The sequence below is a fragment of the Sciurus carolinensis genome, chromosome 12, assembly GCF_902686445.1.
Source record: "Sciurus carolinensis chromosome 12, mSciCar1.2, whole genome shotgun sequence".
In the NCBI taxonomy this organism is placed as follows: domain Eukaryota; kingdom Metazoa; phylum Chordata; class Mammalia; order Rodentia; family Sciuridae; genus Sciurus; species Sciurus carolinensis.
In genome coordinates this window covers 49778871-49801599 of record NC_062224.1, presented here as the reverse complement: position 1 = coordinate 49801599, position 22729 = coordinate 49778871, and the positions used below count along the sequence as shown (strand labels likewise).

The 22729-nt window shown below is 40.4% G+C and overlaps 1 protein-coding gene across 3 annotated transcripts in view; it reads right to left on the bottom strand.

The window, feature by feature from the left end:
* The window catches only part of Fam107b (family with sequence similarity 107 member B), a 204500-nt gene that overhangs the window by 7007 nt on the left and 174764 nt on the right, over positions 1 to 22729 (bottom strand). For 2 of the 3 annotated variants that reach the window (XM_047521684.1, XM_047521686.1), the window contains one exon: positions 2943 to 3126. In XM_047521684.1, the coding sequence (XP_047377640.1) occupies positions 2943 to 3126 (184 nt within the window). Of the gene's footprint in view, positions 1 to 2942; positions 3127 to 5897; positions 6026 to 22729 lie in introns of those variants that run through there. The other variant, XM_047521685.1, reaches the window with a different exon arrangement.

The window sequence follows — 22729 nt, the reverse complement described above, 5'->3', positions numbered from 1 at the left end:
CTAAAAGATGATAAATAGAGGAGTGTGGGTTCAGAGCTAGAAGATTGATGAATACTTATTCTCCTAAGTAGTAACTGCTTTTATCTTATAATCTCTAAAAAGCGAATTGCAAAATAATTTGAACTAACTGCTGCAGAGCTTTGAGCCAAATTTGTAGCTATGTTGAGCAAAGGTCAATTCTCCAGATAAAGCTTGTTTTGTGCTGATCTCATTCTTCCGTCTTCTCATTTCCTCATCCCTTTCTCTAGTTTATATAATTACTATACTTATCTCTATAGACTGCCATAAATTCTATGCTTATTTCTATCCTTCTTTATTCTAAAAAATCTTGCATGATCTTGAGAGATTCTTCAACAAGTAACAGTTCTCTCTAACATGTCAAAGTGGGACAATTGCAAGGGACCACACTGGTTTACTGGAAAGATCACTGAGTAAGACAAAACAAAGGAAGGCCCTTTATCAAATGTAGAAAAGAAAACAGGCTTTCATTATACTACAAACCAGTAATCAAGCCTGGTAGTAATTATTGATGTGATGCTTCCTATTATTTGGTACTAAAATAGAAATAAAAACCCCACAGTCTCTAAAGGGTTCATGAAATGGAAGATAAATAAAAGGAAAGTTTTCCTCTAAGCTTGAGAAGTTTTCAGCCTAAAACCAACTATGTTTCTAAAAAAGACTCTACTAAACTAAGATTTTACCTTGAGAAATCTGTTTATGTCTTCAACATATGATGAGATATATTTATCTTTTTTGACTTTGAAATCCGTCTTTTTTTTCTTTTAAGTACTTTCCATCAGATTGGAATCTTTCAAGAAAAGTGGGAAAAGCAATAGAATTTCCCAGTATATCACATGGGGAGTGGAAGATGGATGGTATGAGCTGACAAATTCTATGCCGTGCATTTTAAATACATGCTATTTAATTTTTTAAAGAAACATATTATTATTCCCCCCTTTTAGATGAAGAAAAAGATACCAAGAGGAGTTTCTTGACCAAGATCATAAAGTACATTAAGATCAATGGTGAACCCTCAGGATTCATGACCTCTAACCTCAAATGTCCTTGCTACATGACAGTGCTAGAGGGAAAGTTATCATTCTTCCAAATTAGTTGCATTAGGCCTGCCTAAAGAGTCATCTGTGAAAAAAAAAAAAAAAAAAAGAGTCAGCTGTGTAAACAAGGAAAGAAAGAATGGTCCAGAGAAAGACAGACAGAAAGGAGGTCCCTTTTCTAGAAAATTTATAAACAGACTCAACTGCTTAAATCCATATGTTCTGCAGCAATGTGTATCAGGCTAATTATATTTTTGCACAGTAATTTGTAACCTATAATCCAGAGAACATAATTTTGTAAAATTTGATTAACTTTTTCCTTTATTCTGACTTGAAGCCTTTTTACAGATTTCACAGGAAAATAAAACAAAACAATTTGAGCTAATATCTTTCTTAAGAGATCAACTAAGCCCACCCTCATTTTACAGATAAGGGAATGTAAGCCCTAGAGGTAGACAATCAGAAAACCAGTAGGTGACAAATGCTACTGTTTTGAAGTCCACTAACCTGATGATCTTCCAATAAAATACAGACAGAATTTCCCAAGCAGGCCTGCTTCCAAATTCTGGGGTTTATTTAAAAATGTATATAGTCCTGTTTTGCTCTGGGCATAAGAGAACCAAATTCACATTTTCCATTTTGATTGTGTAGGAAAGACAGGCAAACAGAAGCTAAGCACTACTAAAAATGATCAAGCTTGTGTTCAATTTAATAAACTTTAATCTAATAGCACCCTAGCATATGCCAGAGACAAAAGGAGTCACAATCCCACAATCCAGGGGGAGAAAGATGTCTAGAAAGACAACCAGAAAGATATCCAGGGACAGAAGTCATTAGTTCTGGTAGGAAGGAGTGAACTCGGAAGAAATGCCATAAAAATGCCCCCAACGCTTGTGCTTTTTAAAATTTACATTAAATAAAAATAGAATGTAAGGCAGTCTGTAGAAATAAACATAGTAAAAATATAAATTAGAAAAATGGAAGAGGAAATGAGAGGGAGTCAACAGAGATCAACACAAACGAGTTTATTTGGCCCTCACCTTGCTCTGCAGAGAAACAAATTTAGCTACAAAAAAATTACCCCACTGCTTAGAGTGGCCTGCCTTTCTTTCCATTCATCGATAGATCTTGTCACCAGGGATTACCACAGGAAGTAGATGAGTGATCTACAGTTCTACAAGATCTGAGAACAGTTCTAATTGAAGCTTAGTAGTTTTTATAAAAAATTTAGAGTAGACTGCATCTTTAGCTCTCCTGATATACTGGCCTGTCCAACAATATCACTCAAAGAGCAGAGGATACCAGGCCAACATCCAAAGAATTAATGGCACAGATGGGACTAGCAAATGGGTTATGAACAAAGACAGAGGGTAAACACTTTGCTCCCTTCTAAAAATTTAGTAAATAATGATGATAATAATTTAAAATACTACTTAAAAACAAACCAACAAAAACATAAGGAAAAACATTCCAATCTATTCACTCTAATATGGCTCTAGAGACTTCTCCCTTACAAATTGCTAATGCAGACAGGATTTACATTTGATTCCTACCCTTCCCCAAAAGTGAGGGGGAAATCCAGAGATTTCGAATTAAAAAAAAAAACGTATTTCTTTTTTACTTGGGTCCCTCTCTTATATCTTTGCCCCAGCCTCTTGCACCAAAGTTTAAGAATGTGTGTGCATTTTAGAAGGGAAGAACACTGAGCTGCAGCAGGGACTTCACTTCAGGGAGGGATGACCTAGCTTGAAGGTGAGAAAAGGAATAGTGAAACCTTAAGTATAGTCAAGAAACAAAAACTGTTCAAAGCCTCTGTAAAAACAATCACTGTTAAATCTGGTTATCTTAAAATCCTTTATAGAAGCCATGCTCCAGAAACTACAGCACCTTTTTTGATTCATAAGGAGTTCTCTGTGAAGATCTTGATGGTTTCGGGATGTTTTGACAGGATTGATCAATTTCTGGGGCCTGATGAGTTCCGGATTGTCATCTTCTATGTAGTCTGGCTCAGCCATGATGTTTCTTGGGATGAGATACGAGTCCTTGGGGATGGTATCCTCAAGTAGGCTGTCTGAATGAGAAAAGAGGAGAAGACTTACTTGCAGGTTTTTCTGCCAAGATTTCTCTCTCGAAATAGAGACCCAGGTGTGCCCAGTTCAGCACACTAGTCATATTACCCTTCCAGGTCCATGTCAGGGACATCACTGGCAAATCATCCCCGAAGTGTTTTATTTTTTTAAATTTGTTTTAACTGGTTATATATGACAGTAGAATGCACTTTGATGCATCATATATAATGGAATATAATTTCTCATTCTTCTGGTTATACATGATATAGAACACCACTGGTCATGTAATTATATATGTACGTGGGGAAATAATATCTGATTCATTCTACTATCCTTCCTACCCCATATCCCCTCCACTCCCTTCACTCCCTTCTACCTAATCTAAAGTAATTCTATTCTTTCCTAGCCACCCCCATTGTGAATTAGCATCCACATATCAGAGGAAGCATTTGGCTTTTGGTTTTTTGGTCATCCCAAGTGTTTTGAAGGTAACTAGGGAGCAAAGGAGTGAGGAGCAGTGTGGTTTTCTTCAGTGATGCCTGAGACAATAAGGCAGAAGAGTCTGGTGGCCTGGTTTAATCACTGCCTTTCATACTTGTGTTCTGGTCACATGAGATGCTTCCTGTCACCATGTCTCAATAACAACCTTGCACTGGGCACCAGCTTCCTTCAGTCTCAGCAAATGAATCTGCACTGGAAACGCACAAGCCTTAACCTTGCATCAGGGGCAGAAGCTTTCAGAACAATTCAATTTGACCTGTGGTGCTCCTAGTCACATCTCCTCCTCTCTTAACTTGAGCACTGTGGGCTTCATCCTACCCAGATCCTGTCAGTTCTGTCTTTCAATGGCACCTGCTCAGAGGGACCTGACTTCCTGATGGTCCTGCTGAAAGCCATTCTGGCCCCAGCACTTCCCCAAATGAGCCATTCTACCAGATCTACTTATCTATGGCTGAATGTACAGGGCATGAGTTCCTGAGGGTAAGGGTGACCTGTTTTCCTTACACTGCTCTATGCCCAGGGCTGGATCAGAAGAAGGTCAGAAGGCAGATGACAGGAGGAAGACCTTGCAGCAAGAGCCTTTTTTGCAGGATAGAAATAGAGTCACTGGGGTTTCACAGAAGGAACAATTTGCTGAAGTGCCTGGACAGAGTTCCTTAACCTTTCAGGCCTCAGTCTTCCTCTGGTTCCCACCCCTGGTCTCTCTGGAGTTGTCAATTCCATGACTCAAGTGTTTGTGTTCTTCCCAGCGAGAGGAGTTCCTGGGGAGTAGGGTGTTTATAACCCTCTTCCCTAGCCCCGTGCAGATCCCTAGGGTGGTGTGTGACACATAATGGGTGCCCTGTGAATACCAGTCCATTTTGTGAGACACAAGAAAAACCCCAGTGGGCCCAGGGTAAGATGAACAGGACTGGCTGAGCAACAGGCTGCAGAAAGAGCCAAGGCTGGCATCTGGTCACTGGTCACCAAGACTCAACTTTTGGTGTGGATCCCATAACTGCTCCCCTTCCTGCAAAAAAAAACTGGCCAATATTTCGCTGACAATTACCATGCCATTTTATGCTCCCCTGTTCTGGTGTGGTGACTTCAACTTCCAAACTGAAAATCAGATACCAGGCCTCTTTACGCAGACTAGCTGATGGAGGACCTTCTCTGAAGTCCATAGTACACAATTACCTACTGTCTAGCTAGTTCCATTCCCCTTAGATGGAACAGTGATTAGAGAACAGAGGAAGACATGGGAGGAGGAGGCACATCAGAACAGCTCACACACAACACTGCTACCTTCCCCACCAGTCCCAGCAGTAGTGTACCTGTTCTTCTGTCACAAAATGCATCCTGACACAGGCTAACCACAGGTTTCTGTCTTTTCTCTGCAAGGTAAGAATTTCTTGCCCAGTTTTTGATACCCTGCCCAACACAAGAGGCACTGAATAAATATCAAACTAAATGAAATCTGTACTAAGAAGGAGCTCCTCCACGGATGAACTCCTGAATGGAAGTCAGCACCATCAAGGTGGTCACAAGCACACAACTGAGGAGAAGGGTGTGACTGCTGTTCACAGGCAGGGCAGCATGAAGGGCCAAGGGGAGGTAGGTTGTACATCTTTGGCCTCCAGCACATGTGAGGGTGGGTGACATTAGAAGAGAGCAAAGATGTGTTTGCAACTAAAATAAGAAAGTACATGCAGCAATAGTCACTAAAATCAAAGCAGGGCCTGAGTTTCAAAGTCACTGATGAGGTCTCCACAAATCCCTGAAGTATTCCTAGATATTACTGGACTCTAGCACATCTGACTAGAAACTGTACAAAGTGGCAGCCAGAAATTACAGAGAGTTTTGGATACAGCACCTGCAGATACAAAACCAAATTTGATTCCGGCAACTACCTTACAAATAAAAGAACTAGAATATTTACTTCACAGACAATAAAACAGAGAAACAAAATTTAAATCCCGTGCCCACTTACACTGCCAACAGCATAAAGCTAAAACTAAAATCAATGTCCTCTCATCTCAAAACCTGTCTCTCCTCCAAACTGTAATAGCAACATCTCAAAAATAAAGCTAATAAAATCCAAAGAAGTTGATGAAAGAAGAATTGTAGCTACAACTTCTGTTTAAATATTTGTAGTGTCACTGTATATCAAGGATCAAAATTACTGAAGAATAGGAATATATGACAAGTTACCCCAAACATTCCTTACAGACTATCTACATTGATCTTTTAAATGAGAATGTCTGCAACCTTAACCAAGTGGAGAATTACAAACCTTGCACATGGTGAGTCAGGGAACGCATCACAGCCAGCCTGACCAATATGCTGCCCACAGTCAGCATGCCCCTTGCTTGAAACCTCAAATGCACCATGCACACTTCTACATAGTCAGTTGTCTAAAGAGTCAAAGGCACTTTCATTCCAGTTAATCAGTAGACAAAGGTGGTTACATGCTTCCATAAAAGGACCTATTTCTCAGCTCTAAACCACAGATAATCTCCATGACATCAAATCAACAGAAGAGAGCCTCTGAAGGTCACTGCTACAGTGGGTGAGTTTAAAACAGACAGGGCAGGCAGGGAGAGAACCAGAGTACTGCTAGCACAGCCCTCCAGAAAAGGTTTAGCCCGGGAGAGCTGCAGTGTGGTGGCAGATAAACTGATGTTTTTCTGACTTCGCTTTAGATGCCTCTGCCAGCTCTGTCCCCTCCAGCATGCATGCTCAACCTCCTTCTGCTCCTTTCCGGGATCTCCACAAAACCAAATCTCACTCTCCTTTCAGATCCAGATAAATGTCAACTCTTTGATGGAGCCTTCCCTAATTCTCCGGCTGTAATTAAGCTCTCCAGTCTCTAACAGTAATGGAATTTTCTTTGTTCTCTTTTACTGGTACACATTGATTACCACCTTGCATTTCAGGATAGGCACATAAGTCTTACCATCTCTTTTACCACAAAGACCATGTCTGGTTACGCCTTTATTCTTAAATCACCCTGTATTTGTTCAGTGTTACTTCAATGAAGTAACAAAGTCATGGGTTAACTACCAGTAGAGGGAGCCCCTGAGCTGCCTGGATATCAACTAGGTACAGTGGTGCTGAAAGGGCTGGTAGGCAGGCAGGGTTCCAATACAGATCATCAAACAATCCAGAAGCCTGAGAAGAAAAATGACACAGAAAGCCTATAAGTGAAAGCACTTTGCAAGGTGATATTACTACATGAAACTTCTAGAAATAAGCACAAAGACTTTCTTGTCATACTCCACTGGCCACCTCACTGATTCATAAAGTAACTTTTTAAAAAGTACCAAGTCAATGAAAGAAAACCAGGGTCTGCTTAATGAAGAAGAAATAAAACTAATTTGAAATCTTAAACAAAGTTTACCTTCTGTGAACCTCAATTCCCTATTTTACAACGAATATTATTACAAGAATTGATTGAAACATATGTAAGAACTCCATAAAATTCCTCTTACGTAGGTAAGCAATCAGTAAGTAGAAGCTATTATCAGTCTAACTATGTCACCAACACCATTATATGCTTTATGTAGAGGTCTCAGTAACCTTGTATAAAAAACTATTTCTCTCTAGGCCTTGTATTCTTCAAAAACACAAGTTCAGCTGAATAACCCACAGACTTTCTGGCTGATAAATTCAATGGTTCCCAAGTTCATTCATGCTACAAACATAAGAACCTTGTGGAAAGTACAAAAAGCTTTATTAAACTATCAAGGTGTTCCATGGATTTCTAATGGCTCCAGTGAGGGTGTTGGAGTATAGCAAGAAAAAAAGGCCTTTCATGCTGTGATGAGGTAGATAAACTCCCTGAAAGATTTTAAGCAGTTGAATAATAACAGAATTGCATTTTAGCAAATACTAATAGCATGCCTAAAAAATGCCACCTGATGAGAATTCTGCTTTTAAGTTCCACAAATGAAAGTCATTAGTAAACTTGACTAGCCCAAAGGACCAGGAAATCCCATCCAAACAGATGGGTTTTGAGTCTTTGCTTTTTTCCCCTCTCCCTTTCAAAGTTCATTCTGGAACAAGCTCTATGCCTACCCGATATTTCATGTTGTTTGCTTCCCAGAGGTAACTATCCTGCTGAACACTTTCACAACTGGGCTCATAAACACACACTGCAGCAATTTCCCTACCACATTACTTTGGCTCTATCCTTGCATATTTCTATGTCAGACAGATAAATTTGAAAGCTAATTTGATGAGATTTAAAAATCAGAACAGAGATTATGGTAATTTTCATGTTTACCTAAATATTAAAAACCTAACTCTCCCTGGAAGCATTCATACTTGAATTGTTTAAAAGTTACCCATCCCATGGCAATGCCCAGGTGTACTATAACCAGTCTACATTAAACACATTTTTGAACTGCTACAACTCATGAAAAATTAGGAGTATTCCAAAGATTTCTTTCAGAGAATCTATTTCCCAAGAAACCCAAGGATTGGAGGCTGGTAATTCCAGACCTACATCAGCCTGAAAAAGTACAGGCACTTCTTGGATCCAAAGTAATCTCGCTCTGCACCCATCATTTCCAGATAGGAAGGAGAATGAATTAAGATGGGAATTTCTCCCAAGCAGCAGTTGGCTTCAGCTGACAAATTCCTGACCTGCCTGGCCTTGAGGCAAACTTAAAAATTCAGTCCTGGACCAGCACACTGTGACATGATGTGGCACCCAAAGGCATTAGACAAATGATCAGAGAACCTCTAGGGCCACAATCCCCAAAGCTTAGAAAAGACACCCCATCAGAGCAATCCGTGTAAGGGCAGAAATGTTAATTTTTCATACTTTGCCAAGCTCCATTACTACTATAGGAGAGACCCTGCAGCTCCCAAGTCAGTCATTATAAACAAGAAAGAATTCTCAATGAATTTGTTCCCAATATGCTGCTGTACAAATGTCAAACAGTGATACTCTTGGGAAAATATCGAATTCATTTTCTCATAAGTTTTTTCATCCCCCCAAAATGCATTTTTAAATAAGGCACATATTTTATATTTAGAAGATGGGAAAGGAGGAAGAGATCAAGACAAGAAACATCCGGAAGTCAGAATGCACACCAATATCCAAGATAAACTGTTCGGGGTAAGGCGGGGCCACCAGTAGGGGGCAATGGTGTTGTTGCAAAGCCCTGGGTGCCCTGAGTTAGAAAGCCAACTATGCTTTCATGAGGACAGCCCAAAGAGAAGCCACGATGCCTCATGGGACCCTCAGTGCTGTTAGGAAAAGCACACATGAAAAGTGTATGCCATTTATAGATATGAGATGAAAGGAACACATTCTGGAGTTACTGGGTGTCTCTCTTAAATGTGTACATAAGCTTCTCCCCACCATTCAAATCTTCTGGGCCCTAGAATAGGGGTTGTTCTTCCATGCTTTCTCCAGTTGAGGGGGACAATTGAAATCGGGTCCCACCTTACACTGCTTATACAGGACAGCTCCTCACTTACTGTAAAGGGTGATCTTGGGTAAGCATCCTCACCAGTTCAAAAAGGAACGACGAATATTTCACAGATTGTTAAAGTGAATGAGAAATGCTTAAGATTAATTGCCTAGCACATAGTGCACCTTCAATACATGTCAGTGGTTTTAGTGCTATCACTGGTAACGAACACCAATTAGTAACAGTAACATCCCAAGGTTACAAAGACATGGAAGAACAAAACCTGAGTTTGTCTGATTCCCAAAAAAAAGCTCTCAGGCATTCCACACTTCTGGACTGGGAAAATGGATAGAAGAATCCTCTGCCTCTCAACATAATTTCAGAAGCTTTCTAACATCATAGCATTACAAACCCAAACTGAAAACATCTTGTAGAAGGTAACATGAAAATGGGGACAGGAGGCTGGAAAGGCATTTTCTTTAAAGTATGTTTTTATAAGAATGTCCACAGCAGTAACGTTCATAATAGCCAAAAGTCAGAAGCAATCCAAATGTCCATGAACAGTAGGATGGATGAATACATGGTATTGTGTTGACACAATGGAATTCTATACAGTGATTAAGAACAAATGGACAAAAACCACAAGCAAGGGCACAGCTGAATCACACAAATACAATGCTGAACTAAAGAGGGCCCAAAGAAGCACTTATCAGGTAATTCTATGTATGCAATGTTCAAACATAGGCAAAAACCACCCTTGGGTGATGGACATCAGGATACTGTTTACCTTGAGAGTGGGTAATGAGGAGAAGGCTTTGCAAGAGCAGGGGCTCTCATGGTATGGTGTTCTGTTTCCTGACATGGATTCTGGTTACTCAGGGGCATTCACTCTGAAAATTCATCTGCAGGTACTTTTATGTGCATGTACTTCTCTGTAGGTATGTTACACCTTAATAAACACAGTTAATATAAAATAGCTATTAAAATTACCACCTAGAAATTACCTAATTCTTGCTACATTATTACAAATTTGTGATTTCATCCATCTTATACTGTCTTTAATAAGAAGTTATGTGGTATAATGGAAAACTGCATCAGGTTTGAGGACCAGTTATCCCACATAGAATCCTGCTTAGGTCATTTATGTGATTTTGTACCAATTACTTAACCTGAATCTTATTTCCACAACAGGAAACCTGAACCAATATACCTACGGTTGCAGAGTTGTTCTAAACACTGAAAGTACTTCTGGAAAACATCTACCATTCACAGTACCTGCCCATGTGGCAGATGCTTAACAAACCAGGCAGTTAAATAATCCCAACAAATGAATTCACTAATATAACTCTCCATTAATTAATGTGCTAACAAAATGGATTATCATACACTACAAGTCTACTATTTTAGACAAAGAAGTTAGGTGGAAGAACCTAATCTTGGCCTCTGTCATTTTTCCAATCTGGACCCTGAAGGATGACAGAGAAGGGACAGGGAGGTAGAAAGTGAAGGAAAGAAAAGAAAATTCCTGATAAGGCAAGACCAAAGCAGAGTAGAGTTGGCAGTCTGAGCCTGCCAATGCCTGGAGAATCCTGAAAATTTCCCAATGTCTGGGCTTCCGTCTTCTTATCTATGATGATGAATAGTCACTTCTCTAGTCACTGTCTTGGTATCCACTTGGAATAACAGAGCAATTACATAAATGAAGGATCTACAAAATCATAAAATCTCTTAGTTAAATTATTCAAACATCATATAAACCCAATAAATGCTATTTAACTCCCAAGTTCTTCAGGAATCTGAACTAAACCACTCACTGATAGAACTCCATAAAAAAAAAGTCAAAATAGAGAACAGGGGGGATCTCTGTAGATCGCCATGTTTTGCATAATGTTAAATGTAATCCCTTGGAAAATGATACACAATGGGCTGTAGAAATGGTAAAATGTCCTAAAGTGTACTACAATAGTTTATACTTCTATATGTCAAGCTCTTATGTCAAACATATATACCAGCATACTTAAAATCAAGTTTCTATACTATTAATGCATTCACATCTAATGAGAAATTGCTCAAAAATGTACAATGGCTTTGAAGGAAGTAAAATGATGGGAGGAGGCTCAGAGAGCACATATGCCAAAGTTGAGGACCCAAGATCCCACTGGATCTCAGAGAGCACCATGCCCAAGTTGAGCACCCAGGATTCTGTGGTTGCCTGATCAGAAGGAAGTGATGCTGAGGGTCAATAAATGAAAGCTGGGGCTGCTTAAGCTGCTAGGCTAGGAGAGAAGGTGAAAAAGGGCTTAAGAGGTTAACAAAATCCTTCATGGCCCTTGGTCAACTGCAACATCCCCTGTAACCTGTCCTGGCAAGAGACTGATCCTTGGTGACTCTTTTCACTAAGTTACCCAAATACATCTAAGGATATAAGACATGAACCATGCACATTCTCTCTGCTCCAGGGTAGATTCTAGAATTCCCTGGTAGACTGCACTAACACCCTAATTCTGTGAGAAGTGCATGCCCAAGTAGAGAGTTGCTCCTTAGGCTTGTCCAACAGCAGTGCACCTATAACAAGAACTGAGACAGGTGACCAGACAACCGCATGCATGCAACCCTGGTGACACATAGCACAGCTATGCATAGGCAGCAAGTCACAGCCCATTACAGGATGGTTCTGCAGCCTGTGCAGGTAGTACTGCATGTCTAACTTCTTTAGTGCCATCTGAATTACAAAAGCAGAGTGGCTTAAAATAGACCACACAAATACATCTGGGTTTATTCCAGAAAAATGGCTAAGCCGGGGACTAACCTAGAGAAATATCACCCTGAGAAGGCCTTGGCTTCCTTACCAGTCACTTCCTAGCAGCTGGTTGTGCCCCTTAGCCAGCCAGATGTTCTTTCAGATAAAAATTCTGCTTCTAGCCCTTCAGGTCTGTCCAGAAGGAGAGACCCAAGAAGCAGCCAAAGACAAAAAAGCTACCACTGCATCACTAACAAATAACAATGCCATTCTTCAAACATTTACTGCCAGTAAAACATGGTGCCACTCCCCAAACCAACCACGTCCAGGGGGACTTCCTCAGGACTCCATGGCTCCCAGCCTCTTCATAGGTGGCATTCACCTCGGCTTCTCTGTGGACTTGAAGCTGTTGTCCACCTCCTTTTGGATTTAAAAGCAAGCCCTATGGGCCAGCCTCTTTGGTGTCTGCCCCAACTTTCTGCCCAAGCTTCCGCTTTCTTCCCAGAGCCTCAGCTATCCTGAAGTAGGTCTGCAGCCCTGCAGCCTTCCCTCTGGCTTGCCTCTAGAGACTCTGTGCACTCCTACCACCCCCACTTCCATTTCATGGCCCATTTCTAGAGTAGATATGAAGACCATTCCCACATTCTCAAGCTCTGGATCTAAAATTCCAGCTGCATACTGGAACATTCACCTCAATCAACATGTGAAGAGTTGAGCTCCAACCTACTCACCATTTACTGAGGACCAGGTTCTGGACAAGATAGGAACCCCACAACTGAGCTGACGCTGCAGGGTTGATCATCTCAGGCAAACTGAGACTGAAGCTACTGTCTGTCACAGTCACACCATCTTGCCACTGTAAGAAATAATCCCTTGCTGTACTCCCCTAACTTCCTTATTTTCCCAAAAGTACCATCAGCCAGATTTCAAACCTAAGTTATCTCTGACAATGTCCTATCCCCCATCCTTGATGGGGGATCAAATCATCAGTTCTTTCTCATACAAGTATTTGAAAACCATTCTCTTGCCACTGCTAGAGACCTGGGTTTCCATCCCTGTCCCTCCAATTCTCAGTATCATGCAATCAGATCCTACCTGAGCTCCATCCTCCTAGTGGCCCTTCCTTCTAACCCAGTTGCACCCTCAGTCAAATCCAATGTATTGCCTAATTTAATCAAATCAGAAGCCTCTAAGCCAAACAGCACTGTCACCTGAGGATATAATGTTCAACTGCCTGGCCTCCCTTTCATGTTTCTCTACAGTAGGGTCCTCAATTACCTTTTCAAACTGTGGTTCCTGCTCTCCAGCACAAATCCCTACTCTAAATAACCAGTGCCCACAAAACTCATGCACATCCCTATCTCCACCTCTCTTCCAAATTTCCTCCTGGGCTGAATTCCCTCCTCCTAGTCAATGAAAAGCACAGGTACTTTGAAAGCCTTATGCAAAGCTGCTTCTCCACAAACCATGCCCCTTGTGGGGTTATCTTCCTCACCTGAACTACTGCATGAAATCCCACTTGATAATCCCCAGTACCCATGGATTTAATCCTTACTCCCCTTCCCTGTGAGCTATTTTTCCAGGTGGATCTCTGCTATCTCCCTGCAAGGACACAAATGTGAGTCTCCGCAGAAGGGAAGTAGCCTCTGATTGACTTTCATCATGTGCCCAATGGCTCTAGCACAGAGTCTCATGTACAAGACACCTGGCAACTAGTAGATGTTTGAGGATCTGGTTTCTCACTAAGTCTATATGACTTTAGCTGAGTCCCAGGAGGCCCTGAAACACCTCTGATCTTACTTCCCACTGCATTCTCCAGCCAGATGCTATGTGCTGTGTGTCACACTGTGGGTACTCTAAAAATGTATGGAATGAATAGGGCACAGGCTGAAGCTCAGCACATACAAACAGAGAATCTCTCACCACTAAGTCTTCACTGATTCCTTCTTTATATCCCTGCAGATGTTGCTGACACCTCTCTTAGGACAGTGAAGTCTGTTCTATTAGAATTTAAAACTTTTCTTATCACTCACATTAAGCCCACAAAGGGATGGCCTGATTCTTCCTCATTTCTTATCCTCAGAGACATATATCACATTTTTCTCAACTGAATTTGACCAGTTAATGCTGATCTAATGAAGTCTAGAAGTGTGGACCTCGGATTCAAGAGCTGAGAACAGAACAAATCAAAGTTTGAACAAAGTTCCTGCCCTAATTTGATCCTGCAGGTGCTCACAAGTTAGAGACAAGTAATTCTTACAATGTATCTGTACAGGGAACCAAATGCCCCTTTTGTTAACCAATAGTTTATACTTCTTCCTGAATAAGACAGCTCAATAAAATCCTCACTAAAAGTCTATAACATTAATTGCTATGCATGGGCAAAGAGACTTTTGCTACACAAAGAACTCAGATTATTGTTTGGTGGGAAATAAATATTAGAATACTGACTTGCATAAATACTCCCATGAAATAATTAGTAGTTCATTAATATGCAACACCATTAAACTGCACAAACCTCTTAAGCAACTAAAATGCTGTTCAATTAATGGATTTCATTAAGTGATTAAACTCACTGGCTTTAAAATTACCTTAGACTGAGAAGTTACACTTATCACATGACATGTGATAAATGACTAGTGTTAACTTTAGATTCTAGAGTTTTTCTCCTACATAGAGTAGTTTGATGAAATCTGAAGTTCGAAGACCCCTTGATTCTACTAATAAAGAGCATTCTGCAATCTAACAGTGTCACCCAGTGGTAAAAGGCACAGTTTGTGTTCAGAATGGTTGCTGCTTTTTAAAGAGATCCTGGCACATATTTCTACTGGAAGAAAAAGAAGAAAGCAGTTTTTTGAATTGCAGTAAGAAAACTGGTGAGTAAATTCTAAAAATCACAGGACTGGCACAGAAGAGAGCTATTCTTTGACCAAAGTTGCTCTGAAGCCTCAGGAGGTCATACTACAAGAGGGAGTGGTGTGCAGCTCTGAACCTGGCCTCCACTGGGACAGGCAGGCAGTGAGGACCCACAGCGGTAACAGGGCAGGTGACCTTAAATCAACCCATTACTCTAGGCTGGGGAAGGCAGTTGTGACCACCCTTGTTTTCTGCTTTAGTGTCTATCCCTGCTTTGCCTGTCAACCATTCAGCCACTTCAATTCTCAAAAGCTCATCTCTTTCTGAAAAATAAAATAAAAAGTAGACAATGCTGTTCCAAGGCTGATTCTTAAAAAAAAAAAAAAAAAGAACCAATTTGTACATGGTGAAGCTCAAATGAAAATAATAAATTGATTTCCTTATCTGTATAAAGAGAAAGATGGGTCAGAAGACCCCTGAGATTCCTTACCACTTACACATTGTGGTAATAAAGAAGTTCAGTTTATCTGTTGATCTCCTCCCCCTTGAATATTCTTAACTGCTTGACTCAGGGTCTAGGAGGTTCACATAGGAAAAGAGTGTGGACTTGATTTTATTAAACCAAAACTTCAAATCCAGGGCCTCCTAAATATCATAAACAAGAAACACATTTTTAAAAATGCAGATCCTTGAACTAGCAGTAGCAATCACATATATACCATGTATAAGTAAAAATAAAACAATATTTATACTTCCTTGCATAAAATCACCTAGATTGACTATACATTACAGCATCATATTACTTCAATTCTGAAGCCTAAAAACTACCCTGAAATCAAGCCACAACTCAGCCTTATTACTTTTCTTGACATTTCTTTGTCTTCTCTATAAATCCATGGATATTCTTCTTGCCTAATCCTAGTAAAACCCATATACATGAAAAAAGTTAACACAATTTTTTTCTCCATATCCCCTTACATTTAGAAAATAAGCATCTACCCGCATAGACTACTTTTAAGAAGACACATTTTTGCAGTTTCCTTTTTGAAGAATATGTGGACAGCATGAGGCAAAAGCATATGTACACACACTTAAACCTGGAAATTCCACTTCTAGGAATTTACCAAAGACATAAACAAAGATACAGACAAAAAGGTATGTATAAGAATACTTATTCCAGCTCGACTTAAAACTTTAAAAAAATGGAAAAATATAAATATCAAATGGAATGTAATGAGCATAAAAAATCAGAGAGTACTAGAATAAATAATGAAAAGGAAATATTCATGATGCATTAAGTGGGAGAAAAATACCATATTCCAAAATAACATGTCCTTTGTTTTATAAAACCAATGACTGTGTGTGTGTGCATGTGTGTGTGTGTCTAAATAAAGAGCAAAGAGCTCTTCAAGGTGCTATGTCATAGCCAGTGTGGCAGCAGCACCAGGGAATTTGTCAAATGCAAATGCACTACTTGAGATCTACTGAATCATGATCTCTGGGATGCTCCCAGCAATCTGTTTTTCTATAATGTATACCATGTGCCACACAAACTTTGAGGGAGTTATTAAATTCACCCCATTGCACAAATGGGAAAACTGAGGCTCAGAGAGGCTAAGAAGCTCGTGGAAGCCTACAAAGCAAATAAAGTGGCAGCATCAGGCAGCCCACTCCAGAGTTCACACTTGAACTACTTTACTGCAGGACCTGTATTAGCTCTTAGGTTTGGAAGCTTGTTCTGTACTTTCTGCTAAATCAAGAGCATGATGCATCCCAAGTATAATCTGATCTCCTTCCTAGTGGCTTGGCACTTGTTATGTATGGGGTTACTGGTTAGGGGAAGGGTGTTTTGGCATTATTACTAGCATCACCATTAATATACCTCTTGATGAATACCTGGTTGGCATATCTGAAGGCTATACAAAGATATTTACAACTAAGTGTACATTAAATACCAGTCCATACTAGAAACTTTCATGTTCATAAGCGACAGCCTGGGGCATGATACCAACTAACAGGTAAGGTGTTTCTATTGACTGCTAGAGTAGAGTAGCCATGCGGTAATTTCACAAACAAGAGTTTACAAACCCTGTGGTCTACTGTCTTTGAAATCATGCAACTTATAATCAATTCCTTTGGGTTCTGCATTATTTCAAAATCTGCACATAATACAATGTTTAAATATTTGTTATTTTGTACTCATAGAATTCAAATTCACAAAAATTATCACACTTTATCCCTAACCTACAAATTCTTGAACACAGAAGCCTCCCTTGACACTTTTACTGTATGTTACTTTTTGAGGAGGAAATACTTCGGCCATTCATTTCAGAACTACAAAGGGGATGGTGGACTGGGAAGATGGTTGGTTTAGGCTCAGTCACTCCTGAGAGGAAGGAAACTCCACAGACCAAAAAAACTTCCTGCTGGACTGGCTTTTAAAGCTTCCAATATTCCTGTCTTCAAGAGCTGAATAATAATTCCATAAAATTCATAACCAAGCCTAACTGATCAAACTAACAAGTTCAAAAGAAGAGACACATCTTTAAAAGCATTTAATGACAGAAATTTCAGAAGTAACACACAGGCTATCTGTCCAACCTCCTCATTGGGACAGAAGCAGAAACTAAGGTCCAGGGAGATGAAATGACTAAGTTCACAGAGAAGCTGGCAAGACCTTGACCAGACCCAGGATCCGCCTCTCATCCACATGTTACTCCACCACACTGCCTCCACTTACCACTGTCCTTGTAAGTTTTCTAAATTGATTTTCTCTGTTTTTTTACTGTTTGGGGTGTCTCTGGCATCATGACTAATACCACCATTATCCTGATCAATAACTGGCTGGCATCTTTGAAAACCACAAAAATCTATTTAAATTACAAGTATACTTTAATAAAAGCACTACAGGTTTGTCTGCTTCTATAGTCTGCCAAATTTTAGGATAGTACAAAGTCATCATGACAATTTGCCTTTTTTTTTTTTTTTTGGTAGCTTGAGATATGACCATTGAACAACAGCAATGTCATAAAAACAGTGAATCGGTGAATGCTCAGTCACTTTGGAAACACTCTCCAGTCTCTACTTACCAGCTCATCCTTCTCTTGAAACCTATCCTTCCCCAAATATCAGTATTCAGGATAAAATTAAATAATAAGTTGTTGAAAAGTGAAAATCAGTCCCACTGACAACTGGAGAAAGAAAGACGTGTCTCAGACAGCTCTACCCCAACATCCATAGCAGAACCTGAAGAAGGCTCAGAATGAGATAACAGAGATCAGTTTCCACCATGACAACGAGCAGACTTCCCCCTTTTCTAAGTGACCATTCTAACCTTACCTTTCTCCTGCTCCTACATAAAAATTGCTAAGCTGCCCAATTACTGAACAGTGCTTGCTTTTGACCACATCCAATCCAGATCTGGCCTCTCTCCATAATCACACCTTCAGATCACTCGGCACAGGCACCTGGCCACCTCTGCCTTTCCAAGACAATTTCTAGGTTGGTCTGGGTGTGGGGTCCTGCTGATGCAAGCTAGAAGAAGGCACACTCTCCATGATCATACATGTGATCCTGGTGGTTTTGGGACATGGGATTTGAGATACTTTTGTCTTAATAAGTTACAAACAATATGTGGTAAAGTAGAAAGAACCTTACACAAAAGGCTCATAAACCTAAATCCTAACTTATCACTTATCTGGGTAAAACAACCAATACCCCTTTCACTTACAACTTTCCATCTTAAATGTCCACATTTCAGCCATACTGTGAATCAAGTGCCTCTTCCCCATGGAAGAATGTATTCTGACTCAACTTCCAACGACTCAACTTACTGTCTGACTCCTGAAATAACGCAAGTGGTTGCCCAGAAGACTTCGTTTTTCATTCTTACAAAGAAAAATAAAGACTTTCATGCCAGAAACAAGGGCTATGGTTATAGTTTTCTGTATGATTAAAATGTTTCATAATTAAAAGAATATAAGTTGAGTCTTAAATGATTTCTGCTTTCACAATGAAAAATGAGTGTGAGGATTGGGCATGCCCTGGGAAGACTGTCTCTAACTAAACCCTCGAGAACAGGTATTTATGTAGCTCAGGTACTTTTAATTAAAGTCTGTTTCCCCACTTACTCTCTTCAGGCTGCCTCATGGGCTTTCTGAATGTGAACAACAAACAGCCCTTTCATTATGGAGGACATCTAAAGCAAAATAGGAATGATACACCAATAGTTGTTACAAGACAGAACCACAGAAGATTTAAACATTCACTGTGTCCCTCTTAAGTATGTGGAGGTGGGCCCTAAAGACCTAGTGGGCAGCAAGATGAAGTCTCCTATGGATGAGAACATCAGGACACAGCAAGAGGAACAGCAGTGCACTGGAGACAACTCAGGGCAGGGAGTGCGAGGAGACCTCAGAAACCAGATCTTCCCAAGACTGTTCCTCCTAACAACTCCACAAGGAGGAAGGTCTCCCCTCAAAGATAATCGGCGAGGATGCTCTGGAGTGCAGGTAACACCTGAAAACAGGTGGCTGAAACCATGGAGGTCCATTTTTAGCTCACAGAAGAAGGCTGAAGTTAGACAGTACAAGGCTTCACAGAGCTCAATGGTATTGAGAGGGAGCTGGGCTGTCCTCATTGCTCCATCCGCCTCACAGTCCCTGGGCTCAGAGGAGGAGGGGAAGGCTTGGAAAGCCCCTTGCTGGCTCTCTTCATCTGGACAGAAGGTATTCCCAGAAGCCCTTGAGTGCATGCATCTCAGTGGCCAGAACTGTCATGTGACCAAGCTACAAAGGAAGCTGGGGACATGTAAACCTGGCATATCAGCAGTGAAGAGGGACAGCAATGGCTACCTGGTAGACAATCAACTCTGCCTCACCAACGTACCACCAAGGACTGCAGTTCATATGTTGAAGTTCAAAATCCTGTCCCATCAGGTGGATTAGATGCAGATGAAGTCATCAGGTATACTCCTTAAGATGAGATCAGTGTCCTCAGAAGAAGAGGAAGAGACAGAGATTGCTCTCTCAACACTCTCCTCCCATCACACACTCCTCAACCCTGCCAGGAGAGCACATGGCACAAAATGGCAGGCCAGGGAGCGCCCTCACCAGGAACCCAAGCAGCTGCCTCTTGCCCTCAGATTTCCAGCATCCATAACTGCTGATGAAGCACCAGGCCAAGGCTTGTTACAGCAACCTGAGCAGACCACAAAATACATGGAACTCAACACCTTCAAAGGACATGCTAGCTCTGGACAAGGAGCTCTTTGGGCCACATTTAGCTACTCTGGAACCTCAACTCCAAAGCAAAAGGGAAACCACAGCAAGAACAATTTCTCAGAAGTGTCTGGTACTCCTGGCATCCAGAGTGAAAGCTGCAATAGTAACAAAGATGGGGACTCGCTAACAGAAGTCTTTTCAGCCTTAGCTTTTCTGTCTATTCGAAAACTTTCTTTTCAAGGGAAGGGGGTTTTGGCAAAAGTCCAAATGTAAACACATTAGTAGTAGGCCTGGGCCCCAGAACAGGGGAGTGCACTACACCACGCTGAACTCTCTCCCTTGAACTCTGCACATGAATTCAACTCCCTCTGGAGGTCTGGCATCTTCGAATGACAGGCCTTACCATTTTGTCACAGGCTGCCTCCTAGAGTCACAGAAAACAAAAACCAGGCAACCTCAGCTCACTGAAACCACTGACACGCCATAAACAGTGACTATAGTCACCCGTGTCACAGCACACCCAGGCCTGAGGCTGCACTGATCTCTCCACGGGCTCCTACTCGAGTGCTGGACCATCTGTCCAGGGAAACTTTCCAAACAGGAACAGGAAAAAATGACAGCTACACACTAGGCAAACAAGAAGCACCAACAATTAATGCCTATAAAAAGAAGACACATTTAAACATCCAGACATCAGGTGCCACAATATCTGAAAAGCCTAACTACTTCACTCCTAGGGGAATGGGAAAGGGCCTTGGAGAAACAACACTCAGTTTCAGTGATGAGGAACAGCGACATAGTCATAATCCAGGTCCTACAGAAGTAGAGTGATGTGATTCATCTTCATTCAAGGTGGATGCTTTTAAGGATCACTTAGGGCTGTTGCAATATCTCCTATTTACTTACTACCTTCCATCCTCAAGTAAATTCCTTTTCTCTCTCTTAAACCAACACCATCCTTCACACACAAATGTGTTAGAACGCCAACCTCCAACCACTGAGTCTAAAGCTCCCAAGTTCTTGGACATCAGGTATTAGGACTTTGGCCCCAATTGCCAACATCCCCCATCAGCCTACTCACTTTGGAAGTTCATGGCACTTCAATCAAAGCTGTCACTACTTAATAAAGCTGCAGTCAAATAACATCTTCCCAAAGTGTCAGCACGTCATTAAGGACTTAAATTCTACAGTAGCCACCATGATTAAGTACAAGAACAGAAAAAGATAGTAATTCTTTAGTAGACGCCAGACGAGATACCCTTCCACATGAAATGGAGAATTCTGCTGCTCACCTGAAGTTATCCAAATTGTAAATGTTTTCATTTCTTTAGCTGCAACAGGATTCATTTATCCAAGAAAGCAATATTCAGAAACTGTCCATTGGCTCTGACTTCTCTCACAGTTCTTGTCACAAAAGTCCAAAGTTTCCTTTAATAGTACCTGAATTTGTTGTAGTTGTTGCTTTAATTTTTGTTTTGCTTTCTTTTTCCTGGAGATTAAATCCAGGGCCTCATGTAGGTTAAGCAAGTACCCTACCACTGAGCTACACAACAGTACTTGTTTTTAAATCCACACAGATAGAGGTTACTGGTTACTTTAATTAAATAAGAAGGACAAGAACAAATGACATGTCAACACCTTTATAATAAGAACTTGTCCTTTACTGACAGCTGGTTATAAAGGAAATCACAAATGGCTTCCGGAATAACGATTATAAAATAATTCTCTAACAAACTACAGATGTACATGACACTTAACTACTTCCCTTATGCCTTTAAAAAGAAAAACAAACTGAAAAGCTTAGAAAAAAGAGGATAGTTCTGCCTTCTTAAACGGATTAAGTATTTGAAGTAAAATGTAGCAAAAGGGCCAAGAAAAATGCGACAATTCCTTTAAAAGTTTACAACAATTCAGAGTTCTAAGAACAAAACCTAGAAATAAATTGTCTACTCTTTGGTTTTCAATGTTTTCATTATCAAATTGAATAAGAGTTCAAATATTTAGGAGCACTTCTTAAAAAATTCATTTTCTGGTAGAAAATACATAAGCACAATGGTTATAAGTAACAAGTTAATTAGGAGGAATGTGTTATTTTTTAAAATTTCACCTCTGAATATTCAGAATTGAAGTCATAACCTTTTTTTTCCATTTGTAAAATGTATTAGTTTGGGGGATTCTCTGTATTACTATGGCTAAAAACTATTGTGTTTAATAATGATATACATTACCAACATTAAGGAATCTCTTTTCCTCCTCCTCCAGTTTAGTCCTCTGATTATCAGTCCCAAAAACAGTTACTGCTTCTACCCTCCTTTTTGCTTTTCAAGTTCTCCCAAACTCCCCTGAGCTTCAGAGCCTGCTCAGTGGACTGGGGCACTGGTTGAACATATTTTAACCCTACAGAGGTTGGACTATCTTCCATTTCTCTCCACTTCTGTTACAAATAGCCTTCTCAAAGACCTGCCTTCTGTAATGTCCAGGATACTTCTGTTGTGAAGTACCTGGAGCTACTGTATTTAGTGTAAGAAAAAACAAAACAAAAAAAAAAAACCTGACAGACTTCAGAGAAAGAATGTATTTTTAATTTCAAAATGTATGATCATATCCACTGTGTGTAACTCCATGTTACAATGGGCTTGACTGTGTGTGATATCAGTGGAAGTCAGAGAAATAAAGGATTGTGATCAAAGTCCTAAATCCTAAACAAGGTCACTTTGAATCAACTCAGACTGTGATGGAAATACAGCTAAGAGTCACCCTGCTATAACTGTTTTCTTTCTATGTAGTTACTCACTCTGAAGAACTCTGACAAACTTTCTAAAATATTCCAGATAAATGACTTCCATACTTTTCAGTCTGTGAGCCGCTTTACACACAAGCACAC